The sequence below is a fragment of the Hyla sarda genome, chromosome 5 (genome assembly GCF_029499605.1).
Source record: "Hyla sarda isolate aHylSar1 chromosome 5, aHylSar1.hap1, whole genome shotgun sequence".
In the NCBI taxonomy this organism is placed as follows: Eukaryota; Metazoa; Chordata; class Amphibia; order Anura; family Hylidae; genus Hyla; species Hyla sarda.
The window spans coordinates 329853244-329880235 of record NC_079193.1 but is presented as its reverse complement, the minus strand read 5'-3'; the positions used below and the strand labels follow the sequence as shown (position 1 = coordinate 329880235).

Genomic DNA, 26992 nt, shown 5'->3' with positions numbered 1-26992 from the left:
TCCTTTTCACCCGCAGTATAACCTGGTCTATCAGGAATCAATATGCAGAGGTTTTTATCAGCGCCATACACTTTAAATGGAGTGGAAAAACACATGTATGAATGCTGTTCCATTCTAACTACATCTAGGTCTTGCAGATCAGAACAGGGGGCAGGTGTCCCAATTGTGCACATTAGTTGTGGTCCCAAAGTGAAAACAGTGAATGCAGTTATCCAAATCAGAAATTAAGCACCATGTATGCAGGATAGTATCTAATGAAACACAGTTTCAGAAAACATCAGCACAGTCATAACGTCTATAAGAGATTTTTTTTAGTCTCTGATGGTCCTAGTAGTCGAACACGCACTTATCTAGCATCTTAGGGGAACAAGTAATAAATGCGCTTGGCTGAGATAAGCTTTTTGTTACGCCGAGCGCTCCGGGTCCCCGCTCCTCCCCGGAGCGCTCGCTTCACTCCCTCCGCTGCAGCGCTCCGGTCACGTCCTCTGACCCGGGGCGCTGCGATCCCGCTGCCAGCCGGGATGCGATTCGCGATGCGGGTAGCCCCCGCTCGCGATGCGCACCCCGGCTCCCCTACCTGACTCGCTCCCCGTCTGTTCTGTCCCGGCGCGCGCGGCCCCGCTCCCTAGGGCGCGCGCGCGCCGGGTCTCTGCGATTTAAAGGGCCACTGCGCCGCTGATTGGCGCAGTGGTTCCAATTAGGGTTTTCACCTGTGCACTTCCCTTGCACTCCCTTGCCGGATCTTGTTGCCTTAGTGCCAGTGAAAGCGTTCCTTGTGTGTTCCTTGCCTGTGTTTCCAGACCTTCTGCCGTTGCCCCTGACTACGATCCTTGCTGCCTGCCCCGACCTTCTGCTACGTCCGACCTTGCTTCTGCCTACTCCCTTGTACCGCGCCTATCTTCAGCAGCCAGAGAGGTGAGCCGTTGCTAGTGGATACGACCTGGTCACTACCGCCGCAGCAAGACCATCCCGCTTTGCGGCGGGCTCTGGTGAAAACCAGTAGTGGCTTAGAACCGGTCCACTAGCACGGTCCACGCCAATCCCTCTCTGGCACAGAGGGTCCACTACCTGCCAGCCGGCATCGTGACACTTTTAAAGGGGTACTCCAGGCAAATATAAATAAATATATATATAAGGAATAGGTAGGAAAAACTGGGCAATGCCAGGTACTCAGCTAATAAATATATATATATATATATATATTAGCTAAGTAACCAGAGTTGCCCGGTTTTTCCTACTTAATCCTTGTGGGGAATGAAAAGCAACAAAGGATGAACAAAGGATGAAGCTTTTGTCCTCATATCCCGTACTCATATCCTGACCCCATATCCTCTCCTCATATCCTTACCCCAAATCCCTCCTCATTTTCTGACCTCATATTCCTTATATCCCATCCTCATATTCTGTCCTCATTTCCCATCCCCATATCCCTACATCATATACCGTCCTCATATTTAATCCTCATATCCCATGTTCAGGTGGGGCTGAGTTGTGTTGAAGATATTGTAAGCTGAAAATAGAAGACGTGGCTTTGTGGGAGTGGGCGTGATTTGCAAGCCAGACTGATTCACAAAAAGGGTAGAAAATAAAAGGGGTGTGGCTTAAAGGGTGGGCTTGTCTTTGCTAGATGGGGTGGATGCAGAGTGGAACTTATGGAGTTAGGTACCAGATGTCCCATACACTTGCATGGGACGAAAAACAAAAACTCCATTCTTCACTTAAAGGGGTATGTTAGGATTAATTTATTTGACATATATAATATGTGAACCAAGAATTATCGAAATATCTCCAGCCGTGGGGAAGTTATGCTGCAACATACATTTCCAATAGATTTGACTATTAACTATCCTATATTTTTAGTTGACATATACAGTGGGGCAAAAAAGTTATTTAGTCAGCCACCAATTGTGCAAGTTCTCCCACTAAAAAAGATGAGAGGCGCCTGTAATTTTCATCATAGGTATACCTCAACTATGAGAGACATAATGAGAAAAAAATCCATAAAATCACATTGTCTGATTTTTAAAGAATTTATTTGCAAATAATGGTGGAAAATAAGTATTTGGTCAATAACAAAAGTTAATCTCACTACTTTGTTATATACCCTTTGTTGGCAATGACAGAGGTAAAACATTTTCTGTAAGTCTTCACAAGGTTTTCATACACTATTGCTGGTATTTAAGCCCATTCCTCCATGCAGATCTCCTCTAGAGCAGTGAAGTTTTGGGTCTGTCGCTGGGCAACAGGGACTTTTAACTCCCTCCAAAGGTTTTCTATGGGGTTGAGATCTGGAGACTGGCTAGGGCACTCCAGGACCTTGAAATGCTTCTTACAAAGCCACTCCTTCGTTGCCAGGGCGGTGTGTTTGGGATCATTGTCATGCTGAAAGACCCAATCACATTTCAGCTTCAATGCCCTTGCTGATGGAAGGAGGTTTTCACTCAAAATTTTACGATACATGGTCCCATTTATTCTTTCCTTTACACGGATCAGTCGTCCTGGTACCTTAGCAGAAAAACAGCCCCAAAGCATGATGTTTCCACCCCCATACTTCACAGTAGGTATGGTCTTCTTCGGATGCAACTCAGCACTCTTTCTCCTCCAAACACGTCGAGTTGAGTTTTTAAAAAAAAAGTTCTACTTTGGTTTCATCTGACCACATGACATTCTCCCAATAATCTTCTCGATCATCCAAATGCTCTCTGGCAAACTTCAGAAGAGCCCGGACATGTACTGGCTTAAGCAGGGGGACACCTCTGGCACTGCATGATTTGAGTCTCTGGTGGTGTAGTGTGTTACTGATGGTAGCCTTTGTTACTTTGGTCCCAGCTCTCTGCAGGTCATTCACTAGGTCCCCCCGTGTGGTTCTGGGATTTCTGCTCACCGTTCTTCTGATCACTTTGACACCACAGGGTGAGATCTTGCGTGGAGCCCCAGATTGATACTAGATAGTTTTCCTAGGAGGATTGTACGTGTTTTTTGAAATATATCCAGCTGCTTGGAAGTTACGCAGTAACATGTATTTCCCATAGACTCGTATCGAACTTAAAAAGAAAAAAAACCTGACCCTCGCAAATGGGGGGCGGGTAAGGGTTAATTTACCTATACGATGTTTGTAGTTGACATATTAGCAACATGTGTACCAAGTTAAATGTTAATATCTTTAGCAGTTTGGAAGTGATGCTGGAACATACACACACACACACACACATATATATATATATTAAATACACACATATATATATACACACACACACACACACACACACACACACACTGGGGGCATTTATCTTTATACATACACCGTTTTCACTGTCTATATTGCGCAATCTTTTTTGTCCAATTCCGTTTTTTGCGCATTTTTTTCACGCAATTTTTGATAGAACTTTACAAGTGGAATTCTAAATCACGGTGTACCATAGGGCTGATCATGTGGTGGACATCGATTTATCAACTGCGTCTTTTCATTTTAAACGCAAACATTTTGCGCAAGTCCTGATTTTATTGCACAAATATACACCATTAAGGAGGACACTTAAAATGTTATAAGAATAAGTCCAGCAATATGTAATACATATTTAGATTAGACTCCCTGCATCCGCTAAATACAACAGTGTGTCATCTGCATAAAGGGAAACCTTCTCTACAATAGACCCCATGGGGATAACATATATAGTGGGATCTTTACGGATGGCCGCCGCCAAAGGCTCAACTGACAGCGCAAAAAGGAAGGGAGATAGCAGGCACCCCTGCCTCGTCCCATGACCAAGGAGAAAGGGAGCAGAAACATCTAAGTTAGTGCGAATACGAGCCCTGGGGCTATTGTATAACAAGCGAACTCAAGCACAGAATCGGGGACCAAACCCAAACGCACCCAGGACCTCAGCACCGAGTCAAAGGCCTTATAAATGTCCAGATTAACCACCATTGCAGTAGGAAAGCCTTCCACCACCGCTGCGATGTTAAGCTGCAGGCACTTCACATTAACATCAGTAGCCATACCCAGAATAAGCCCAGTTTGGTTAGGATGACTGACAGAGCTAATGACTCCATATAGGACAGTAGCCAGCACGCTAGCCAAGATCTTAAAGGGGTATTCCTGGCAAAAACCTCTTATCCCCTATCGAAAGGATAGGGGATAAGATGTCTGATCACGGGGGGCCCACCGCTGGGACCCCCCGCAATCTCCCTGCAGCAGCCCGCATTCTATATGTAGCTGCGTCTTCAGTTTTTGAAACCGCCAGGCTTCCGAGACGGGGACGTGACGTCACGCCATGCCCCCTCCATTCATTTCTATGGGAGGGGGCGTAACGGCCGTAACGCCCCCTCCCATAGACATGAATGGAGGGGGCGTGGCGTGATGTCACATCCGCGTCTTGGAAGCCTGGCGGTTTCCAAAACTGAAGACGCAGCTACGCATAGAATGGGGGCTGCTGCAGGGAGATTGCGGGGGCCCCCCGCGATCAGACATCTTATCCCCAATCCTTTCGATAGGGGATAAGATGTTTTTGCCCAGAATACCCCTTTAATATCAACATTCAAAAGGGAAATAGGTCTATAAGAATCAGGCAGCAACGGGTCCTTTCCAGGATTGGGAAGCACAACAATCAACGCCTCCCTCATAGAGTCTGGAAGAGAATCCGCGGCAACTATCGAGTTAAACAGTTTAAGGAGTATAGGGGCCAGTCGCTCCCCATTCATCCTATACCTATTGCCTATCATTCCATCTAAACCCGGGGTCTTCCCATGAGGAAGATCTTGAATAGCCTGCTCCACCTTCTCAACCATAAAAGGGGCATTCAATGCATCCGTCTGAGCCTGACTAAGCGTGGGAAGGTATAGCTCCTGTAGAAAAAACTGAATTTCCCCCTGACAAGGCCTAGAAGCAGAATACAGAGAGGAGTAAAAATCCCTGAAGACAGAGTTAATCAACTGGGGGTCAGACACCTCAGAACCATCCCCGCCTCTAATACAAGGGATAGAGGCAGAAGGAGGACTAGCCCTTGCCAAATAGGCCAACAACTTCCCATTCTTATCCCTAAACGCTTCCCTATTCGTCAACAGAAATTGAACCCGATCCTTCTCGACAACCAAAAGAGACCTCTGAGCCTTGACCCACGCCCTCTCATGATCAGGAGAAGGATCCCTAATATATGCCACCTCTAAAGCACTGACTTCCTGCAACAACCTGTTCTCCATGGCCGACCTAATTTTCCTCTGTCCCGCTATAAAAGCACCTCTGATCGTGGCCTTGTATGCATCCCATTGCACTAAAGGGTCCGGATAAGTAGTATTATGCTCCCAGTACTCAATATGGGCAACCCCTAACGCCTCCACTACCGCCTTAGCCTGCAAACAGCCAGGGGGCAGGTGCCAAATACGGGAAGGGGGACTAGGGCCTAGATTGAGAACTACCAGTATAGCAGAGTGGTCTGAGATCCCCCTAGTGGTGTAGGAAACTGCCTGGAGGAGATCCTCAGATGCCAGAGCAAGATCAATGTGAGAGAAGGACCTATGGGCTGCAGAGTAGAAGGAAAAGGCAGATGCAGTTGGGTACTTCCACCTCCAAAGGTCGGTTAGGCCCAACGCCTTGCGCCAGGTATTAAAAGAGAAGGAGCCAGGGTCAGCAGCAGTGGTGCGGTCGAGTAGAGGATCAGGAACTACATTGAAATCTCCTAAAAATAGGACAGGTTCGGAGAGAAAAGACAATAGTTTGTTAGTAATCGACTCCAACACAGAGACCTGAAAAAGGAGGTGGCACCTAAACAGAGACAAGAACAAAGAGAAAGAGCCCATAGAGCAGTGTAGTATCACAAACATCTCAAAGTGGTCACAGGCTACTTGGGAAACACCCAGTGGTAAGGATTTAGTAACTAAAACAGAGACACCTCTGGCATAACTAGAAAAGGAGTCATGATAGCCCTTCACTATCCATGCCCTCTTCAGGCTAAGTACCTTCTGGAATACCCTAGGGAACTGGAACCTATGGAGACCCTAAGGAATGCTAAGTTCCTCACCACTACCTAAAGAACAATATGAGAGAACAGCCAAGAGTAGGACAGTCCATAACAGTTCAGTCCGGAGGTCTGACAGGAGGAGCCGCATCCACCCAATGAAGAGCCTCTCAGTCGGGGAGGTGAAGAACTTAGTAGATGTTCCATCCACCACTCTCAGGCGAGCAGGATAAAGCATCGAGTAGCGGTAGCCCTTCACTTCAGTGAACTGCACCCGCTGCTTGTGTAACTCCACAGAAAAGTCAGGGTAGAAAGACACTCTGCTCCCATCACAAATTACCTCTCCCTTAATTTGCACTACACTTAAAACAGCATCTCTGTCCTTGAAGAGTAGGAATTTTGCCAGAAAGGGACGTGGGGGAGCCCGTTCAACCGAGAAATAAGGAGAAATGGTGTCAACCGGAAGAATCTCGCTCAGCCACGTTTCCAGGAACAGCACAGGATCATTCCCTTCCACCTTTTCAGGAAGGCCCACCAGGCGGACAACTTTCCGGAGGGACCGCACCCACCATGGCAGCCCTGGACGAGCAGGTTTGCACCACCAGACCAGCCGCCGCACCGGATTTCCACAGTGCAGCTCCGACTGGAACCAGGACTCCACAGGCCGCAGGAGCCGGACCTTCAACAGCTGCTGAGACCGGACCAGAGGCTGCACCGGAGGTTCCCACTGCCCCGAGGAATACCAGCCATGCAGGGTAAGTACACCAGGGTTAAACAGGCTGGGGTAGCAGGAGCTCTCACGGGACATGTCCACTCACTCCGGCATTCAGGCCACACCCTCAGAGGTTCAGTGTCTGATTGGATGAGGCTGCACACATATCCCAGTTCTCACCACTAAAGAGAGCATGACTCATCAGTGCAGGGCAGAAACCACATGATCTGTGTCACTCAGAAGGGTGGGAGCTGCTTTCAGAGAGGGATTTGGACAGAGACAGAGGGGATGACTGGATGATGTAATTCGCTCACTACCTGCATTTAAGTAAAACATTTAAGAGGGGAAACAGGTCAATATAGCTAATGAATGATACTTTGACTTAGATTTAACAGGTTAATGAGAGGGAAAGGATGAGCTTTGGGTTTAGTTCCCAAGAGTACCCCTTTAATGGACTGAGCTGAGGTAAGCAGCCGTACATCATTGTGTTGGGTTGCAGGCCCATCCAACAGCTGTTTCCCCAAAACTGCTTCCTGTCTGTCTCCAGGTAGGGTGTGGTTCTGCAGCTCAGTTCCATTGAAGTGAATGGAGCCAAGTTGTTATACCACACCCAACCTAGAGACAGACAGGGAGTGGTTTTGGAAATTAATCACCTGTGTTTTTCTATTCCTGGATAACCCATTTAAAGTCCTGAAAAACCTTTTAAATAATGCATTGACATGTCTTACATCCTCCTAAAATGATCATCTAACAGGATGTGTCTGATCGGTGCGGTGTCCAATCACTGCGATCCACACTGACATAAATGCAGCAGTGTCTGTGTGGACAGGGACAAAGGGTAAAATCCTTTACCCCTGCCCATAGTAGAGATTACAATTTGATATTTTAAGTACAAAAACAAGTGTAAATACAGTCATGGGCGTAAATGTTGGAACCCCTGAAATTTTTCTAGAAAATGAAGTATTTCTCACAGAAAAGGATTTCAGTAACACATATTTTGCTATATATCTGTTTATTCCCTTTGTATGTATTGGAATTAAACCAAAAAAGGAAGGAAAAAAAGCCAACTGGACATAATGTCACACCAAACTCCAAAAATGGTCTGCACAAAATTTTTGGCACCCTTTCAAAATTCTGGAAAAATAAGATTGTTTCAAGCATGTGATGCTTCTTTAAACTCACCTGGGGCAAGTAACAGGTGTGGGTAATATAAAAATCACACCTGAAAGCAGATAAAAAGGAGAGAAGTTCACTTAGTCTTTGCATTGTGTGTCTGTGTGTGCCACACTAAGTATGGACAACAGAAAGAGAAGAGAACTGTCTGAGGACTTGAGAACTAAAACTGTGGAAAAATATCAACACTCTCAAGGTTACAAGTCCCTCTCCAAAGATCAAGATTTGCCTTTGTCCACAGTGCGCAACATTATGAAGAAGTTTGCAACCCATGGCACTGTAGCTAATCTCCCTGGGCGTGGACGGAAGAGAAAAATTGATGAAAGGTATCAACGCAGGCTAGTCCATATGGTGGATAAGCAGCCCCAAACAAGTTCCAAAGATATTCAAGCTGTCCTGCAGGCTCAGGGAGCATCAGTGTCAGCACGAACTATCCATCGACATTTAAATGAAATGAAACGTCATGGCAGGAGACCCAGGAGGACCCCACTGCTGACACAGACATAAAAAAGCAAGACTACATTTTGCCAAAATGAACTTGAGTAAGCCAAAATCCTTCTGGGGAAAACATCTCGTGGACAGATGAGACCAAGAAAGAGCTTTTTGGTAAAGCACATCCTTCTACTGTTTACCAAAAATTGAATGAGGTCTACAAAGAAAAGAACACCGTACCTACAGTGAAATATGGTTGAGGTTCAATGATGTTTTGGTAATGTTTTGCTGCCTCTGGCACTGGGTGCCTTGAATGTGTGCAAGGCATCATGAAATCTGAGAATTACCAATGGATTTTGGGTCACACTGTATAGCCCAGTGTCAGAAAGCTGGGTTTGCGTCCAAGATCATACGTCAAAAAACACCCAGAAATGGATGGCAGCAAAGCATTGGAGAGTTCTGAAGTGGCCAGCAATGAGTCCAGATCTAAATCCCATTGAACACCTGTGAAGAGATATTAAAATTGCAGTTGGGAAAAGGAGCCCTACCAATAAGAGACCTGGAGCAGTTTGTAAAGGGAGAGTGGTCCAACATTCCGGCTGAGTTGTGTTAGAAGCTTATTGATGATTATAGGAAGAAACTGATTTCAGTTATTTTTTCCAAAGGGTGTGCAACCAGATATTAGTTAAAGTAGTACTCCGGTGGAAAACTATTTTTTTTAAATCAACTGGTGCAAGAAAGTTAAACAGATTTGTAAATTACTTCTATTAAAAAATCTTAATCCTTCCAGTACTTATTAACTGTTGAATACTACAGACGAAATTATTTTCTTTTTGGAACACAGAGCTCTCTGCTGACATCATGACCACAGTGCTCTCTGCTGACATCTGTCCATTTTAAGAACTGTCCAGAGTAAAAGAAAATCCCCATAGCAAACATATGCTGCCCTGGACAGTTCCTAAAATGGACAGAGGTGTCAGCAGAGAGCACTGTGGTCATGATGTCAGCAGAGAGCTCTGTGTTCCAAAAAGAAAATAATTTCCTCTGTAGTATTCATAAGCTAATAAGTACTGGAAGGATTAAGATTTTTTAATAGAAGTAATTTACTAATCTGTTTAACTTTCTGGCACCAGTTGACTTTAAAAAAAAAAAAGTTTTCCACCAGAGTACCCCTTTAAGGGTGCCAATAATTTTGTCCAGCCCATTTTGGGAGTTTGGTGTGACATTATATCCAATTTGCTTTTTTTCCTCCCTTTTTTGGTTTAGTTCCAATACACACAAAGGGAACAAACATGTGTATAGCAAAACTTGTGTTACTGCAAGCCTTTTCTGTGAGAAATACTTAATTTTCTTGAAAAATGTCAAGGGTGCCAACATTTACGGTCATGACTGTACCTAATAAATCTCAGCAGACTGGATAATGTGAGGAAAACAAAGCACTAAGAAAATTACAGGTCACTATGGCAAAGCCCTTCACATTATGAATTCTGTAAGATGATACAGTAACAAGATATTAGGAAGTGAATACCAAACCCCTGGGCCTTGGCCCAGGTTATAAAACCCCTTATAAACATATACAATGTGTGCTGTTAAAACATATAGTCCCAACAAATTTTTTTTAAACGGATACCGGAGTGAACCAGATTTGTGGATATAATGTATACACTCCCTATATGGAAATTAACAGCCCTGCAGTGGCTTTCTACAGAGGCAATGGTGGCAATGGCATTGCCACCGTTGCCTCTTGAGAAAGCCATTGTTACGGTGAAACATGTAGAGGCGGCAATTGAGTGACGTTTTACATGACAATCGGAGTGGATAATAAATAAATATAGCGGCCACTGCAGGGCCTTTCATTTCCATATAGGGAGTGTATACTCGCCAATACATTATATTCACAAATCTGGTTCACTCTGGTATCAGTTTAAAAAATGTTTTGTTGGGACTATATGTTTTAACAGCACACAGTAAAAGTTATGTTTTAGGGGTTGTTTATAAGGGGTTTTATACCCAAGGCCAAGGCCCAGGGGTTTGGTATTCTGTGTTAATTGTCCCCTTACTACCCGAATTTTTATTTTATTTACTCCAAGGACAAATATTACTGTGCAGTAAGGCAATGTTGAAGTGTTCATGTCTGACTCCATTGTGTCCTAGCCAAGTGAAGGGTTACTAATCCAAAACACTGCTGCACTAAATAGTGTTTATGGTGCATGAAGTAAATAAAAAAAATTCTACTATTTTAATCATGAATATTCACTTTTCTTCTACTGATTCCGTAAGAAGAGTAATGTAATTTAGTTTAAAGCAAATGGAAATTGTGATATCATAAAACACTTTCAAAGAACATCTATCACCAAACAAGTCTATTGGGGGGCGGAATTAATCAAACTGTGTTATATGTTTGCTTGCGATAAGTATGTTAACAAAGAGGAACGTGTCACAAGTCTGTTTACATACCACCAATTTCTTTCCAATATTTGTTAAAAGCTTTAGATGCATATTTACATGATAACTATGTTATTGACTAGGACCAAATGAGATTCCTATATTCATATTTATTTTACAAGAACTGGTTCACATTTAAAAAAAAAATTTGTTTAATGTCATAAGGCTGAAGGTGGTCGACTGAAAAGAAATGAAGAACATGCATATTGAAGTACGTGCTGTAAAACATAATTTACATTGATGTTTGCATGATGATGGTTGCAATGCTTTATGTGCTGACAGTGTAATCATTCATCAAAAACACTTACCTCAGTAGTGGTCCCAATATCAGCAGATGGGCTGCATGTGCTGGTATCTTGAGGCGTTGTGCCAACGCTGCTCCTGACCGGTGAGCTGGGAGTCGGACCAGTTGAAGAGTCAAAGTACAATGATGACTGATACAGAATGCCTTTCTTCTGAATCTTCTCCCACACTTTTCTCATAGTGTCAGTCAGCTGGTATAATAATTGCACCTAGAAATGAGGAGTTGAAAAAAGTTATTTTAGGTTATTTGTATCAAAAAACAAAACATACTGCAGAAGGATCGTACAAAGAATAATCATTAGAATTAATAAATTTGAGCATCTGTTTGCATATAGTCCCCTTTCACACGCCCTATTTGACAATTCTAAAGAGGGGGTCCTGGTTAAGGATCCTACTTCACCAGCCAGTGCAGAATGCTTCTTCATCAAACTAGACATACTAGACAACACCTGCCCAACCATAACACAACATTAAATATTTTTACAAAACTGTTTATAATGTCAAACTTTATCATATATAACTTCTGGGAAGAGAGGGTAAATCTTCAAGTGTATGAGAGTGACCACTCTAACACTGATAAACCAGCAGAAGTAAGGCCCCTCTCCCCTTCAAGAAATCTTTGCCATATGCAAAAGATGGAAGAAAAAAGTGAAAAATATCCTAAGGCTGGGTTTGCAGGTCAGAATTTGCATGCAAAATTCCGCTTGGAATGTCTGCATGGAAATTCCGCTGCAGCAGAGTCACGTTAAATTCAACAGGATTCTACTGCTCAGTGCAAACGGTGGAATTTATGTGTCAGATGTTTCCGGCACGGAAATTATATTTTCCGTGTATGCACAAAGAATGAACATGTTCATTCTTTGTGCAGAGACTGCACAGAATGCATAGTTGTCTATGAAACTGCGCATTCCTGTGCGGTCCTAGCGCCAGCAGATTATGCCATGACCTGCACTCTCTGAAAGGTCCACACAGAGATTTGTGCAGACATTCCAGCAAGTGAACATAGCCTAATACCCCCTTTGCAAATGTTTCCCCTTTTCCTAGGTGCAGTACAGGAAAACAGGATTCTAGAGCGTGTTGAGATATAAGCCTTACATCCATGTCGACAACCATTAACCAGAAACTAAGTAGATAAAGAATTTCTAGCAAAGATATTGGAGAACATTCACAAACTAAGAATGTAACTGCGACCAGACACATGGTCCAATAAATTAAATTCTGGAAGTACACAAGGAAATATTCTATGGAGGTGTCTGCAGGCAACGTCATTAAGGAAGATTAGATCGGTAAATGTTTCAAGTTCTCTAACTTCAAGAAACTATCAATGGTTTTTAGCAGGTATCATTGCAATCTGCTATTTTTAGTTCACATACAAAAAAAATCAATGATGTGTAAATCTGGCCTTAGTGGCAAGAGAAAGCGTCCTCAGGCAAGGATCACACGTAGCATTTTTATTAGTAACTTTTAGCCAAAGAGACACAGAGAAAAACTATAGTGGAAGAGAAAGAGAATAACTGTAATGAAAAGATTTGCACCTTTTTCAGCTTTTTGGACCCAGTCCTGGTTTTAGCTAAAAATACTTACCACAATGCTACATACGAACCCCGCCTAAGGGTTTCAATACACATGGTTTTTGGAATAACTTTATACCATATAAAGAAGTCATTCTTTATATATTCAATTGCTATTTAAGTCACTTCTGGCTTTAACTTAAAGAAATTGCATCACAAAATTCAATGGCATTGGTCCTAAAAACACTATGTGAAATCACCCATAGATGGTTTTATGCAGTTTTTCAATGCAGTTTTTAAAGCGTACCAGTCAGATCCCACAAAAAAAAAAAAAAAACACAAAAAAAAAATACTTATATGTTACTGAGTAGCTCATCTTGATCATGTACATGTAAAAAAAATTTTAAAAACTTTTTATTTCAAATTTTCTTGGTAGAAAAACCAAGAAATAAAACAAAAACAGTCTCATCAGTGAGACGAAAACAGGAAAACAAAGGCAATATATATAAGGGTAGTTGACTGCCCGTACAAAGGCCTATGAGACATTACAGGTAGAACTAGCGTGAGAAAAATACAAATAATAAGAACACCCATATAAACGCACACAGCAGGTAAAGATGAAAAAGGTGCATAAAACATTCACTGTGTGGGAAGACATAGAGCCCCTAACAGATCTTCCAGAGAACTCCGACAGTACCATTCTGTGTGTCTAAAGGGCCTCACTGTGTCCTCTATTTCTAATTCCGTGTATGCAAAAGTAATAAAGATCTCCCATTCAGTAAAAAACTGTTGTGTGCATGACTTCTTGTGCTGTTCCGTATACAGCCTATCAATATTGCAGAACAATTTGAGTTAGGCAAGCAGCATAGTAGTGGTAGGGATGGAAGAGGATAACCTCATGTATTAACTGGGGTATCTTGGGGGCGAAACTGGTGAAAAAGTACGGTACGTGGCGTGAAAGGAAGGTTTATATTTCACGTATAAGGTTTATAAGGCCGTGATCCTATTAGGGAAATCCGGAGTGGGGAGTATATTGAAGTAGTAAAAGGCTTTATGGGCCAATATTAACTACATTTCATGTCATCTCTCATTGATGACACTTTTGCAAACTTTATGCCAGCCCTGCAGGATATACTCCGAAATGTCCCTATCAGGGATCCAGTTGGACCAAGAGGAAAAAAGGATATCAGGATCAATTTTCAGAAGAACTTTCTTTATGGCTGGATAGAGTGTGGAATGTTTACTGGGGTTAGTACCTATAAGATTATCTACAGCGTGTATAGGGGCTTCCTTATCAAGGTTGCATAGTCTATCCTTACAAAACAAGTAGACTAGGAAGCAGATGAGTAGGGGGGAGTTGAAATTTTCTCAGCAGCGCAGAAGGGGAGAGCTAGCTTTTAGTAGAAAAGGCCATAAGATCACCTGCAGTGTGCAACCCTCTATCTCCCAAATTTACAGCGTCCTAGAGGGAAGTACCTGAGGAAATACCGGCTGCCCTCTGAGGGGGAAGTTTTTGGACATCAGAAACGGGAGTTGATGCAATTTGCGAACGTCCTTCCAAGCTACAGCCGTATCTCTCAATAAAACTGAGTGCTTCACAAAAGGAGGCAACTTTGCTTAAGGCATGTACAGTAATGTGGAAAGTTGCCATGGGGATGCCAGAGCTCCCTACAGACCGGTGATAGCATGGAAGGATGATCCGTTGACCCAGTCCACAACAAAAAAGAAGAGGCATGCAATATTATAGCCCCTAAGGGTAGGGAAGTTAAGACCCCCTTCCTGTTTACCGAGCATGAGCTTCTGAAGTGCAATACGGGACCTTTTACCCACCCAGACAAATTTAGTGAAAGCAGATTTCAGCAGACGGACAACAGCATGACACAAGAGTATGGGCTGTGTTTGTAGGGGATATAGAAGGCAGGAAAAGCTGACCATCTTAATTAAATGTCAAAGATAAGTGGCAAACCCATCCATTTCCTCAGTTCCGACTGAATTTTACTAAAGAGAGGGGGATAGTTTAGCCGTGTCTACCATTTTACCCACTTTGATGTTTAAGTAGGTGACCAAGGAGGAAGCAATTTTAATTCCAAGTCCCAAGACTAACAGCAGCCAGTGCAGGGGAGAAGTGCCTAAGGAAGTAGCTCCAACTTAACAACATTAGTCTTGTACCCTGAAAAACTACCAAAAAACTAAAAAAAACAAGAACCCCCTGCAATGATTGTCCCAATGCATTCATAAATAGGAGAATAATATCTGCGAACAGAGTCAATATAACCGTTTGGCGATCCACTCTAAATACCTTCATAGAGATCGGAGGACAGTAGGTGTCTAGCAAGCGGCTCTATAGCCAGATCAAAAAGGAGAGGTGAGAGCGGACACCCTTGTCTAGTGCCCATGCAAAGTGAAAAAGGGGCAGATCGAATGCTCTGGGTACACACAGTCTCCATCGGCACCCGGTACACTCCCACTATATAATCTCTAAAGGCCCCCCTGATTCCGAAGAGATCCAGCACCAGCCCCAACCAGTCCCACCGTACATTATCGAAAGCCTTTTCGGCATCTACAGCTAGAAGGGCCGGTTGATAGTCTGGCCGTGGCTGGTGCTGCAATCTGTCCAGAACAGTCATCACCGTCCGAATGTTCATGGTGGCCGAGCGATTCCTAATAAAGCCCACCTGATGCTGCCCCACTAGAGTTGGCATAAATCTAGACAATCGATCCGCTAGAATTTTAGAAAGTAATTTTATATCCTGATTTATCAAGGAAACGGTTTGGTAAAATCCAGGGTCACTAGCGTCTTTGCCGGGCTTGACCAGCACCTTGATATAGGCCATCAATGCCTCTTTTGATACCCTTCCTGTAATCACAAAGACAGATAAAACATCATGGAGTACTGGGGATAATTGAGGAAGAAGTGCTTTATAAAATTCCCCCAATTAGCCATCAGGGTCTGGGACTTTGTCATCATGTAGAGAACGGATAGCGGACTGGATTTCCTCCTCGGTCACTGGGGCATTTAAGACATCTCTCTGATCAGACGTCAAACATGGCAGATCAAGACCCTTCAAAAAAAATCGCCCCTACAGGACTTATCAGAGGAGGTGTCTTGGTATAACTTAGCATAAAAAGTGGCCTGGGATTTATTTATGGAGTGAGGTTCAGTATGTAGTATCCCCCCTTCATCCTTAAGTTTAGTTACATGGGCTGGTTGACTGCAACCTTTTGTCAGATTCCACAACAAACGGCCTGCTTTTTCCCCCTGGAGGAAAAGTTCCACCTCAAAGAAGCGAGTCAACCGCTCCCGTCTATCCACGCCTCCCAATTTGAGTCGGTGGGAGATTGGAGAAAGAGGGTGTAAGCCTGGTGCAAGCGAGAGCTAGCAGTGGTATAATTGGAATGTGAGGTACGTTTAAGCGAGTTCAGGTAGGACATTAGTTTACCCGCATAACCACTTTACCCGTTTCCCAATAGAGAAGTGGGTCTGAGCGATGCAATGCATTCTCACTATCAAATTCCAACCACCACCCCCGCAACTGGTCTAAGAATGACTTATCCCTGATTAAGAGGGAGAGGAAGCGCCATAAGATATCAGAGCCCCTTGGACAGATAGAACTGAAGGCTCTGCGGCATTCGCCACCTCCACTGAGAAATCTTCAAAAATCAACAGTCGCATACCTTGGACCACTAGTGGCTGAGACTTGCGCCTGTAGGCCCTCAATATCTCAAGCTTGTTGTTAAAGTCCAGTAGACGAAGAATGACTTGGCGAGGCCAGTGCGCCAGAGCTGCAGGCCCCGGGGCAGAGGCAACTTCCGATCCAATACGGTGTGCTTGTTCAACTGTGCAGGGATGAGATAAGCCCAGGGCTTACGCTCACAGAAACTTTGCAGATCCCCTGATGTCACCGACTGCTTCACGCCCACAATGCACAAATTATTTTTCCTCAACCTTTTTTCTAGGTCTTCAAATTTCTCACTCATCCGGGAAAGGTCATACTCAGCAGACTGTACGCAACGCCGCAGCACGGTATTGCCATCTTCCAATAATGAAATACGGTGTTCTGCCTCACCCATGCGGCTGGAATGATCAGCAACTTCCAATTGTAGAATTTGGAGAGCAGACCTGAGGGCTTCCTCCACTATGCACTGCACACTTGGAGAGATTCTTTGCACTACTGCTGCTGCCAGCAGCATGTAATCCGTCTGGTGGTACTGACTGCGGCTGACAGGATGGTCACTGTCCTGGGAGCAGGAGTGGGTCATCTGCCCCTGCATTTGTGAGCCCCCGCCTGATGCAGGATACAGGATAGAGCTCTGGGGCCGAGGCAAGGCTAGGAGTAGCATCCATTGTTTCAGCACCAGCATCAGTGCTTATAAGGGAGGGAGGTGCGGCCTCCATAGCAGTGGGAGCCGCAGGAGCCGCCACACCAGTGTGGCGGCCATTGTAACAGCACCGCACTGCTGGAGGCTGCAGAAGTATCACTGGAGATTGCAACCATGGAGGGGACTGCAGCTGAGTCGGGGAGGTAGTTCAAGTAATTTTTATCGAATTTTTCAAATAATCACAAATATCAGGAGTGTCATTACTGAGTTGGGGAGGCAAGCGGAGCGGGATCCAGCAGCTAATGGCAGGTGTAATAGCCAGGGGGAGTGGGAGCCTTCTTACTCTGCTGCCACAATCACCCATGCCGGAACCGGAAGTACTAAATATAATTTTTATGTCTCTATCACAGATATATATTTCAATAAAAATAGCTTATTACAGCTGCTCAATGGGGAGATTTATCAAAGCTTTCTTTGTCCCGCATCAATGTAGACCAAACTATAGAGGGTTAGGCTGGTCTATTGTGCGCCTAATTTATCAAAAGGCGCACGGCTCTTGATAAATTCTGTGCACAGACTTCGGGATCTATGCTTTAGATTATATTTAAACCTGCTCCAGCATGGTCTGACATTTCGGCGTACTTTCAGCCGATGCGACTTGTCGCTAAAAAGTCGCTTTTGATAAATTCAGCACCAATGCATTTTTTCTGCCTAAAATAGACTAGAATGCATCATGTTCTAAAAATCCTCTAAAGCAAAAGTCCCAGAAAAGTCACACATATTTAGACTATGACTTTCTGTGCGACAAATTTAGACAGGAAAAACTAGTCTAAATCCTTTGATAAATATCCCCCAATGTCTTTTCCATCCTGTCAAAGAGAAGGGGTGTGTCCTTCTCTTGCCTGTACTGTGCAGACTCCCCCCCCCCTCACTCACTCTGCTGATTCACTGCTCTTGGAGGAGCATGGCAGCACTGCTCACACACAACGATTATTGGAGATTGCCTGTACTCTACCAAAGAAAATATGCTAAGTGTATAACTTAGATCTTCCTATGTCATTCATGTTTGTCATCCTTAAGTAGTCATGTAATGCTAAGACTTGTAGTTTGGGAATAGTTGGAGGTACACTGTTTGGATAACTTTTTTTGCAGCATTGTTGCCTTCAGCTGTGTGTCTCCAGCTTTTGCAAAACTACAACTCCCAGCATGCCCAGACATCCTTTGACTGTCCAGGCATGCTTGGAGTTGTAGTTTTGCAACAGCTGGAGGCACATGTTTGGTAAAACTATGTTACAGCAGTGTCGCTGCAGGCTGTGTTGCTCCTGTAGCCTTGTCAATCAGCCATCTTGTGTCCATAACCCTTGGACACGCTCATGCTGCTGTAGGATTCATCAGTGTCCCAGGAGGTATGGGGACCCTTAGTGATGCGATTTTCGGAGGCAGTTTTCGTTAATAAAATGTGAACATTTTTTAAATAAGTATATTACAAAAACTATTGTTTTGCAAAGATGTACATATATAAAGTTTTTATATCTGACACTGCCTATTTAAAGTAAATCCCAAGTGTGGATCAGGTGAGAGATATATAATATAGAATCTACTATTTATCTTTTTTTTTTTCTTTTATCCACTCCTGGCTTTGTCTTTAAAAACTGCTTTTCAAGGTTAGGCACACAGACTTAATAAAAAAAATAAAAAATAAAAAAATATAAAATGCTGTTCATTTTGAAAAAATGCTACTGTGTAATTATTTGAAAGAAATACTACCGTGTAGTGTAATTACTTGCGCCAAGCACTAGAGTGGATTCATAAGGAATGATACAGAGTTCCCTCAAGTTACAATGTTTATTGGTTCCAGAATGACAATTGTATGTTGAGAACATAACTGAAAAATATCATCCAAAAATAGGAAAAAATGAGGATTAACCCCTTAAGGACCAAACGTTTTTCTTTTTTTGTACTTTCGTTTTTTCCTCCTTACCTTTTAAAAATCATAACCCTTTCAATTTTGCACCTGAAAATCCATATGATGGCTTATCAGTCATTTTACCCAAAAATCTACGGCGAAACAGAAAAAAAAATAATTGTGCGACAAAATTGAAGAAAAAACTAAATTTTGTAACTTTTGGGGGCTTCTGCTTCTATGCCGTACATTTTTCGGTAAAAATGACACTTTCTGGAAAAAATCATAACTACATGCAGAAAAATTAATACATTTAAAATTCTCCCCTTCTGAACCCTATGACTTTATTTTTCTGCGTACAGGGTGGTATGATGGCTAATTTTTTGCGCCGTTCTCTGAAGTTTTAAACGGTACCATTTTTGTTTTGATCAGACTTTTTGATCGCATTTTATTCCTTTTTTTATGGTATGAAAAGTGACCAAAAATACACTATTTTGGACTTTTAGAATTTTTTTGCGCGTACGCCATTGACCATGCAGTTTAATTTACGATATATTTTTATAGTTTGGACATTTACACACGCAACAATATCATATATGTTTATTTTTATTATGTTTATAAATATTTTATATGGAATTTGGGAAAAGGGGGGTGATTTAAACTTCAATAAGGAAAGGGGTTAAGGTGTGTGTTTTTAAACTTTTTATTTTTTATTTTTTACACTTTTAGTCCCCTTAGGGGACTTTTTGGAGGAATCCCATTCATCTGTGTGCTCTGCGCTCGAATGATAAAGCCTGGAGCGCCGGAGCCGACACGGAAGGAGAGGTAAGCCCTCAGGCTACCTCAGCAGTGGCGATCCACCCGACTGGACTACCAGGGACTGAATACAGGCACCTTTTGACGCCACTGTCAACTTTGACAGTGGCGATCTAAAGGGTTAATAGCCGGCTGCGGCGATCGCCGCATGTCGGCTATTAACGCCGGCCCCCAACTACAGGGATCAGCTGGGGGCTGGCCGTTATGACGCGGGCTCGAGTCAGGAGCCCACGTCATACCCGGTTAAGGGCCATTGGACGTGTATACACGTCCATGGTCCTTAAGAGGTTAAAGAATAAAAAAAGTAGATAACTAATAAAGATAAAGCAAGTCCTTACATATAAAAGTAAGAAAGATTTGCTGGAAGCTGTAAATCACTGTCTATCTAGAGGACAGGAGCTTCTTCAGGGTCCTGTACAGAACACACAGTGTCCCAAAAAGTAAAATGAGCCACCCTAATCTGGTGTCCAAATGAGCAGCTAACAAAAAAGAGTAGTACAGAACACGTAGTACCTCCCTGTACTGTAGTGAGGCACTACCAGACAGCCAGTCAGTGCATGCACTTCAGTAATACAGGTGTTTTACCAGTGAAATGCCCATTCTGATTGGTCAGTTCTTCCAGTCATTGACATGTTTCCTAGATCTGGACTGTCTGTAGCATTGTATTGTTTAGTATGGTTTCAAGTTAGGATGCATTCACACAACATTTTTTAAATACCGTACACGTATTCAATTTGAAAATCATATGGAACCGTATTGAAAACCGTATGCCAAACAATGCATCCGGTTGCATCACTTTTCTGTCTTGTCCGTTTTTTTTTTCCCGTACCCACAACCGTAGCCTACCACGGTTTTTGGTCAAGGTGAAAAACCATATTGAAACTGTATACATTTTTTTTTTTAACACTGGAGTCAATGGGAACCGTAGAGAACCATATGTGCGTACGGTGCCATCCAGTTTGCACCATACAATTTTTTACTTTGCACAATTTTTTTCTTGGAATTTCAATCAAACAAGTGAAACTTTATTCAAAATGGAGTGAAAAATGTTAAATATTGTTTTTTTCTTAAAAAACTGATGCAACCGGACATAATTTTTCAAACCGTATATGTTTTTAACCGTATACATGTTTAAATTTGTACACACATTTTGATACAGATTAGTATGATTTTGAGGAATCCATTTTTTATCAAGAATCTGATATGGGAACTGAATTGCAAAAATGTGGAATGCACCCTTACAATGATCCAGAAAAGATCACTGTATTTTGAAAACACTGTAAGTTGAAGGACCACTGTATAAAGGAATATCCTTCCTTCTGAATCCTCTTTTGGCTTTGGCTAAAAAGGCCCAAATATTTTTTACAAAAAACACAGTAAAACCTACATTAATCAGCAATTTCAAAACAAGGATCCAAAAAACAGGTAAACTAAAATACCACTACTTTATAAGAGGTCAAAATAAGGTAAAATAAATTAATGTTTTGTTAAATAAAACCATCTGAAACCCACTCCAGAAAGAAAAGAGTTTACATGAGCAAAAAAAACATCAAAAACTTGCAGGAAGTCAAACTTTTTGGAAACTGCTAATTATTTGCCATTTGCTTCTGAAAATAGGGCTACAGGAGCATAGGCTTTGGTTATGTCCTTAGCTGCTAGCATGAAGGCATGTATATATCCCAGTTGCACAGCCCACTCGGAATTGTTATTGCAATATTCACAGAAAGATATGTTTAACTTACACATTGTTTGACCAAGTTGGAAGATATTTACACAAGCATTCATAAATAAGCATTAATCACAGGATGTATATGACAACACATATACCATGCATTGTATAAAACATGGCGCACATAAGGAATAAGGACAAGGTTGCCAACCACAGCTGGATGCCATATATTCCCTACTGAATCAATGGGAACTTTATATTTATATATTTCTAAGCCTAGGGACACAAACAGCTTTGATGCTGACTTCGTATATGGGCAGAACAGATGCAGGAAACACTAGGGTCAATCTGCATTCAATGTTAAACAGGGCTTGATTTTTCTATATGATGAAAGCTTTCAACACTATATAATTTAACAAAATTTACATAAATGCTCCTCGAACTTCTGTGCTTTGTCCTTATTTGCCCAAGTGTAGCTCTGAGCAATTCAATTTGTGGAAGCACTTGACCTACAAAACAATTCAGAACATAAAAATGACCCTAGCACTGATTAGCCCACAACTGGTAAAACAGTATCCCCATATACATTTTTTTTTCTATTTTTGTGGGATTCATTGTTCATCCATTGTGTGATTATTGTCAAATTGCATTTTTTTTTAAGCTATATGGATGAAGGAAAAGCTAGGGTAGGAACATTTAGTACTTAGACCTTTATCATCTATCAAAATGAAAATGTTTGATTTTACTGCTGTTGGTATTTTGTTGCAGTTTATATATTTTTTTATTTAGTTAATTTACAAATAGGTGGAGAAAACATTTACACTTTTCCATTAGATGTCACAATATGTACAGCAGAATTTCTTCTTGTACATTTCTTCCTGTCAGCTTTCTCCCCCTGCACTTACCATGCTCGGATCCAACACGTCGTTTGGCCATAATCTTCTATTTTCTGTATATGCAAATGAGGTGTTAACTGGCACAGGCCGGGCTTACTGGCACTCTGACGTCAGTTGTGCTGGCCGCAGCGTCACCCAGCTCATCCCTCCCCTCCCACCACCTCTCCCTCTTCTCCCTGCTCTGTAATGATGAGAGAGGGGGAGAAAGCTGACAGTTTTCCTTCAACCTCTTAAGGACGCAGGGCGTACCTGTACGCCCTGCGCCCGGTCCCGGTATTTAAAACGGGGTCACGCTGTGACGGTCTCGGTGGCTTATGATAGCCAAAGTCCAAAATAGCGTATTTTTGGTCACTTTTTATATAATGAAAAAATTAATATAAAGCGATCAAAAAGTCCAATCAATACAAAAATGGTATTAATAAAAACTTCTGAACACGGCGCAAAAAAATGAGCCCACATACCGGCCCGTACGCGGAAAAATAAAAAAGTTATAGGGGTCAGAAGATGAGAATGTTTAACGTATAAATTTTCCTGCATGTAGTTACGATTTTTTTTAGAAGTACGACAAAATCAAACCTACATAAGTAGGGTATCATTTTAATTCTATGGACCTACACAATAAAGAGAAGGTGTAATTTTTACCAAAAAATGCACTGTGTAGAAACGGAAGCCCCCAAAACTTACAAAATGAAATTTTTTCTTCAATTTTGTCGGTCAATTAATTTTTTTTCCCGTTTTGACGTGGATTTTTTTGGTAAAATGACTAACGTCATTACAAAGTAGAATTGGTGGCACAAAAAATAAGCCATCATATGGAATTTTATGTGCAAAAATTTGAATCCCTACAAATAGCAGAGTAATGGTTTCCCGTTTAGTGTGACGTCACTTTTGATCTTCACTGTTAAATTTCATTTGACACTTTAAGGTGGCAATTTAATAGTTTCTTTGAGTAGCAAAACGAGCTTCACTTTAAGAATGTTTAGAAGGCAGGTCAGCCTACTGAACTGCAAACCTTGTCACTTTACAACTATGACAATTACTGTGAGAATGTATATCCTCTAATAAACGCAAAGTGTGCTGTTCATATGGTCAGCACAAATTCATTAAGAGCAAGGAGTGGGTGTGTACATTAACTAATAAAGGATAAAAAAGTACACAGACTATGTTACGCAACTTTAAAACTGTTTGCCTGCAGCCACCAAGGGGGAGCTTTATTATTGAGTTTAATAATCAGCATAGACTAAAGCTGGCCATACACATTAAATTATAGGGGTTATCAAGGATTAAAAAAAAAGCAGGGCTGGTATCTTTTAAAAAAACAGCACCACACGTGTGTGTGTGGTATTGCAGCTCCGTTCATTTCAAGTTAATGGAGTCAAGTTGTAATACCACACACAACCTGAGGGCAGGGGTGACACTGTTTTAGGAAGAAATCAGCTCTGTTTTTCTAATCCTGGATAATTCCTTTAAGGTCAGTCGAACCTGCTAATTTTAGCCAATCATCTAATTGTGTATAGAGCCTCCCGACTCATCCTTGGTGGCAGATGTTGAGGGTGAGAACTGGAGGGAATGTATGGGGGAAGTGTCTGGCAGCTGCTTTTCTACATTCAGAATAAAGAAGTGCTCAGCCAAGCTGAATGGGTATGTCCATAAAAATATCAGGAGAGATAGGTGTTGGCAAACAGCTATCTAAAATGTATAGCTAGCTTAAATGGTAAGCTTTTAAATAAAGATAAGTTGTTTGATACTAAGTAATTCCTAACATATTTGTAAACATTTTTTTTACCCAAAAATCTGGTCTAAAATCTTGACCACTAGGAGTCTCTCTTTCCTACTACTGCCTGTTAGGGAACATTTACCTCCAGTAACAGACAGACCAGGACAGAACACAGAAAATGGGGACAGTGCTTTGCCACTGCTAGGTGCATGAGAGAGGGAGAGCATGGGTTATGTTACCTGTAATCTGAGTGTCCAGGGTATCTGCACAGTTTATGATAGGGGATATCAATGCTTCCCTTCCATCTCAGCAGTGCTTAGTGTAACACTACTTTGCTGTTGATGTTTATTTCCATTCTGCTCATAGCGCGTTGCAAAGCTAGTGCATCAGTAAGTCCTACAAGCCAGCATGCTCAGTACACTTTTAATAAACACTATGTCAGGGCACAATAGAGAAAACTATGTAATGTATTGTACGGTGATCGGCAGTGTACACTGCTGGAATACAGCTCAGCTGTAGTCCTGAAATACAGAGAATGAGAAATAGCTGGGCACCCTAGAGGGTGGGGAATAGCTCGAATCTATAACAGCACATTGAGGGCACTCCCCTTTAATGATAACCGTGCCGGATGACGGGCGACCACAGCAGTCACCACCCCCATTAATGTCTATCAGAGGAGACGTGACGGCTGTGTACTAGCCGTCACAACCACTATTGTAGACATGAATAGAGGGGGTATGGCGTGATGTCACAAACACGGAAGCCCCAAGCTGCGGCGCAGGCCTGGAGATTGTAGGGGTCCACCCGACTAGATCCCTCTCTATCAGACATCTTAATCCCTATCCTTTGGATAGGGAATATATATATATATATATATATATATATATATATATATATATATATATAGGATTTGGCACTCCGTATGTAAAAAAAACTCATCTGATTTCTATAAACATAAATAAATAAAATATGCACAGATTGCATAAACTATAAGAGATGTGTTAAAAGACAGATATTTAGTTTAAGTTTAACAAAAGGCAAAAAGGAGCCCACACCCTATAGCCTGCATAGTTCTTTACAATAAGAATAATAGATAACTTGTGATATGCATTGTCTTCTACAGGGGTTGGAGGAACTTTAAAATCTCGGTATAAAACAGAACTTAATTTTTCCAATTTTGTTTTCTTTATTAAAAAAATGCATGTGTATCATATTTGCAAATATTTTATTACCTTGAATGTTGAACTGCTTCAAGTCACAAGGGGCACATTTTAGGGAACATCTTTCCTATAAATGAGACACACAATACACTCCATAGTGCTGAACAGGTCACCCAGCTGCAGTCAAGCTGACTGCAGACCAAGATATATTGTAAGACACTCAATACCTCTGTGTGTTGACCACTTCTGAGTTCCCAGAGCTCATTCTTACAACTCTGATGTGCCAAAATGTTACAATGATACTCTTAAATTTACTGCTTGTCCTTACTGCATGTCCACGTATTATAATACAAGACACAAAAAAGATTCAAGTCTGGGGAGACATGTATCTGAATCATCTAGCAATGTCTTCATAAAGTAAGATTAAACCACAACTAAGAGAACTTTTATTTTGTAGACAGATAAATCTGTGGTACTTTGGTGGTAAACGCTTGAAATCAAAATAATACTACAGGAGTCTGGATAGAGGAAGGGACTGTTCTCAACAAAGAGACCCAGCTAGTATATGGAGACTTACATATTGCTTCATGGAAAAAAAAACTGCATATCATAAAAACTGAAGAAGGCCACTTATAAAGCATTGATTTAATTGGGTTCTGTCACATAATCTGGAGATTGAGAGTACAGAGATGAATGATTATTATTATGATAACCCATCAATGTTGGTGGTTATCTCTTACCTACTTAGTGCAGTGTATTCCCTACATTCAGATGGTGTGTGCGCCTGGAACTCTCGTTGATTGTATTTTGAGTACAGTTCTCAAAAAAGGAGTGAAAGGCATCTAAATAGGGATTTCCATAGGTTAATAATGCGTTCTAAGGACTCTTTTTTTTCACAGGAGAGCAAACGATTTTCGTTTCATCGACTGTAATCTTACTTATTTCATAGTTTTATATAGGGTATACCAGTATTTTCAAGGGGTTGTCTGATATAAATAACAAATGACTAATTACTAGGTGAAAAAAATAACAAGAAGCACAATGCTACTCTGTTTGATGCTTTAGAGTCCAGCAATGCTCAAGTAGTGCTCAGCAGAACTGGAGCTCCATGATATTGGTGGTTGAGGGAGCGAAAAAGTCAAGTTTAGCCTTTTTTTCTTTTTAGCATCAGCCTGAGCATAGTTATTCTGTGCTGATAAGGTTTCAATGGATGAAAACGACCTGTCTGGACACATACTGCTCCAGTTAGATTATACCGAGGTTAGTTCTCAGAATGTTCTTAAAAACGAGATATTGACTTTCTTTTGACAACATTTTGTTTGCAATTCTATACTTGACTGGGACTTAGAACTGCTTATAGTGTTTGCCTTTTCAATAGATTTTGTGGTGATTGTTATCCTAGAAAAATATTGGCATTTTCAACATCAACAAATAATATTTATCAATTCAAAAAAAATAAGACAAAAAACAACCCAATATCTTCAGAAAAAAAAAACATCATAAAAATATACAACTGAAATAACTGCAATGCAACAATGCAAAGAGTTATATTTACTGCTACTTTTTAAATTTTTAGGTGAAAAAACACAATCTGGTTGCATTGTAATGCTGTTATGTTTGGCCATAAGCAGTCGGTTGCTGCCTTTAACCAGTTTTTTCATGCTTGCCATTTTAACAATTAAACTCTAATTGCTAAATAGCTAAAACGGGCAAGTATTAAAAAACGCGGGTTAACAGCAGCATTTTAGAGAGGTAGTGTTTGCGGCCATCCGTTAACCAATTAAATCATGTATTTTCACCCTTAAAGGAGTACTCTGCCCCTAGACATCGTATACCCTATCCAAAGGTTAGGGGATAAGATGTCTGATCGCAAGTTCGCTCCGTGTACCGGATGACTAGGGTGCCACGCCAGAGATTGTGGGGGGTCCCAGCGGCCAGACCCTCGAGATCAGAAATCTTATCTCCTAAATTTAGATAGGGG

At 41.8% G+C, this 26992-nt stretch overlaps 1 protein-coding gene across 3 annotated transcripts in view; it reads right to left on the bottom strand.

Annotated features, from left to right (window-relative positions):
* The window catches only part of VPS13B (vacuolar protein sorting 13 homolog B), a 1225788-nt gene that overhangs the window by 563828 nt on the left and 634968 nt on the right, over window positions 1-26992 (bottom strand). For all 3 annotated transcript variants that reach the window (XM_056522379.1, XM_056522375.1, XM_056522376.1), the window contains exon 25: window positions 11025-11228. In XM_056522379.1, the coding sequence (XP_056378354.1) occupies window positions 11025-11228 (204 nt within the window). The remainder of the gene's footprint in view (window positions 1-11024; window positions 11229-26992) is intronic.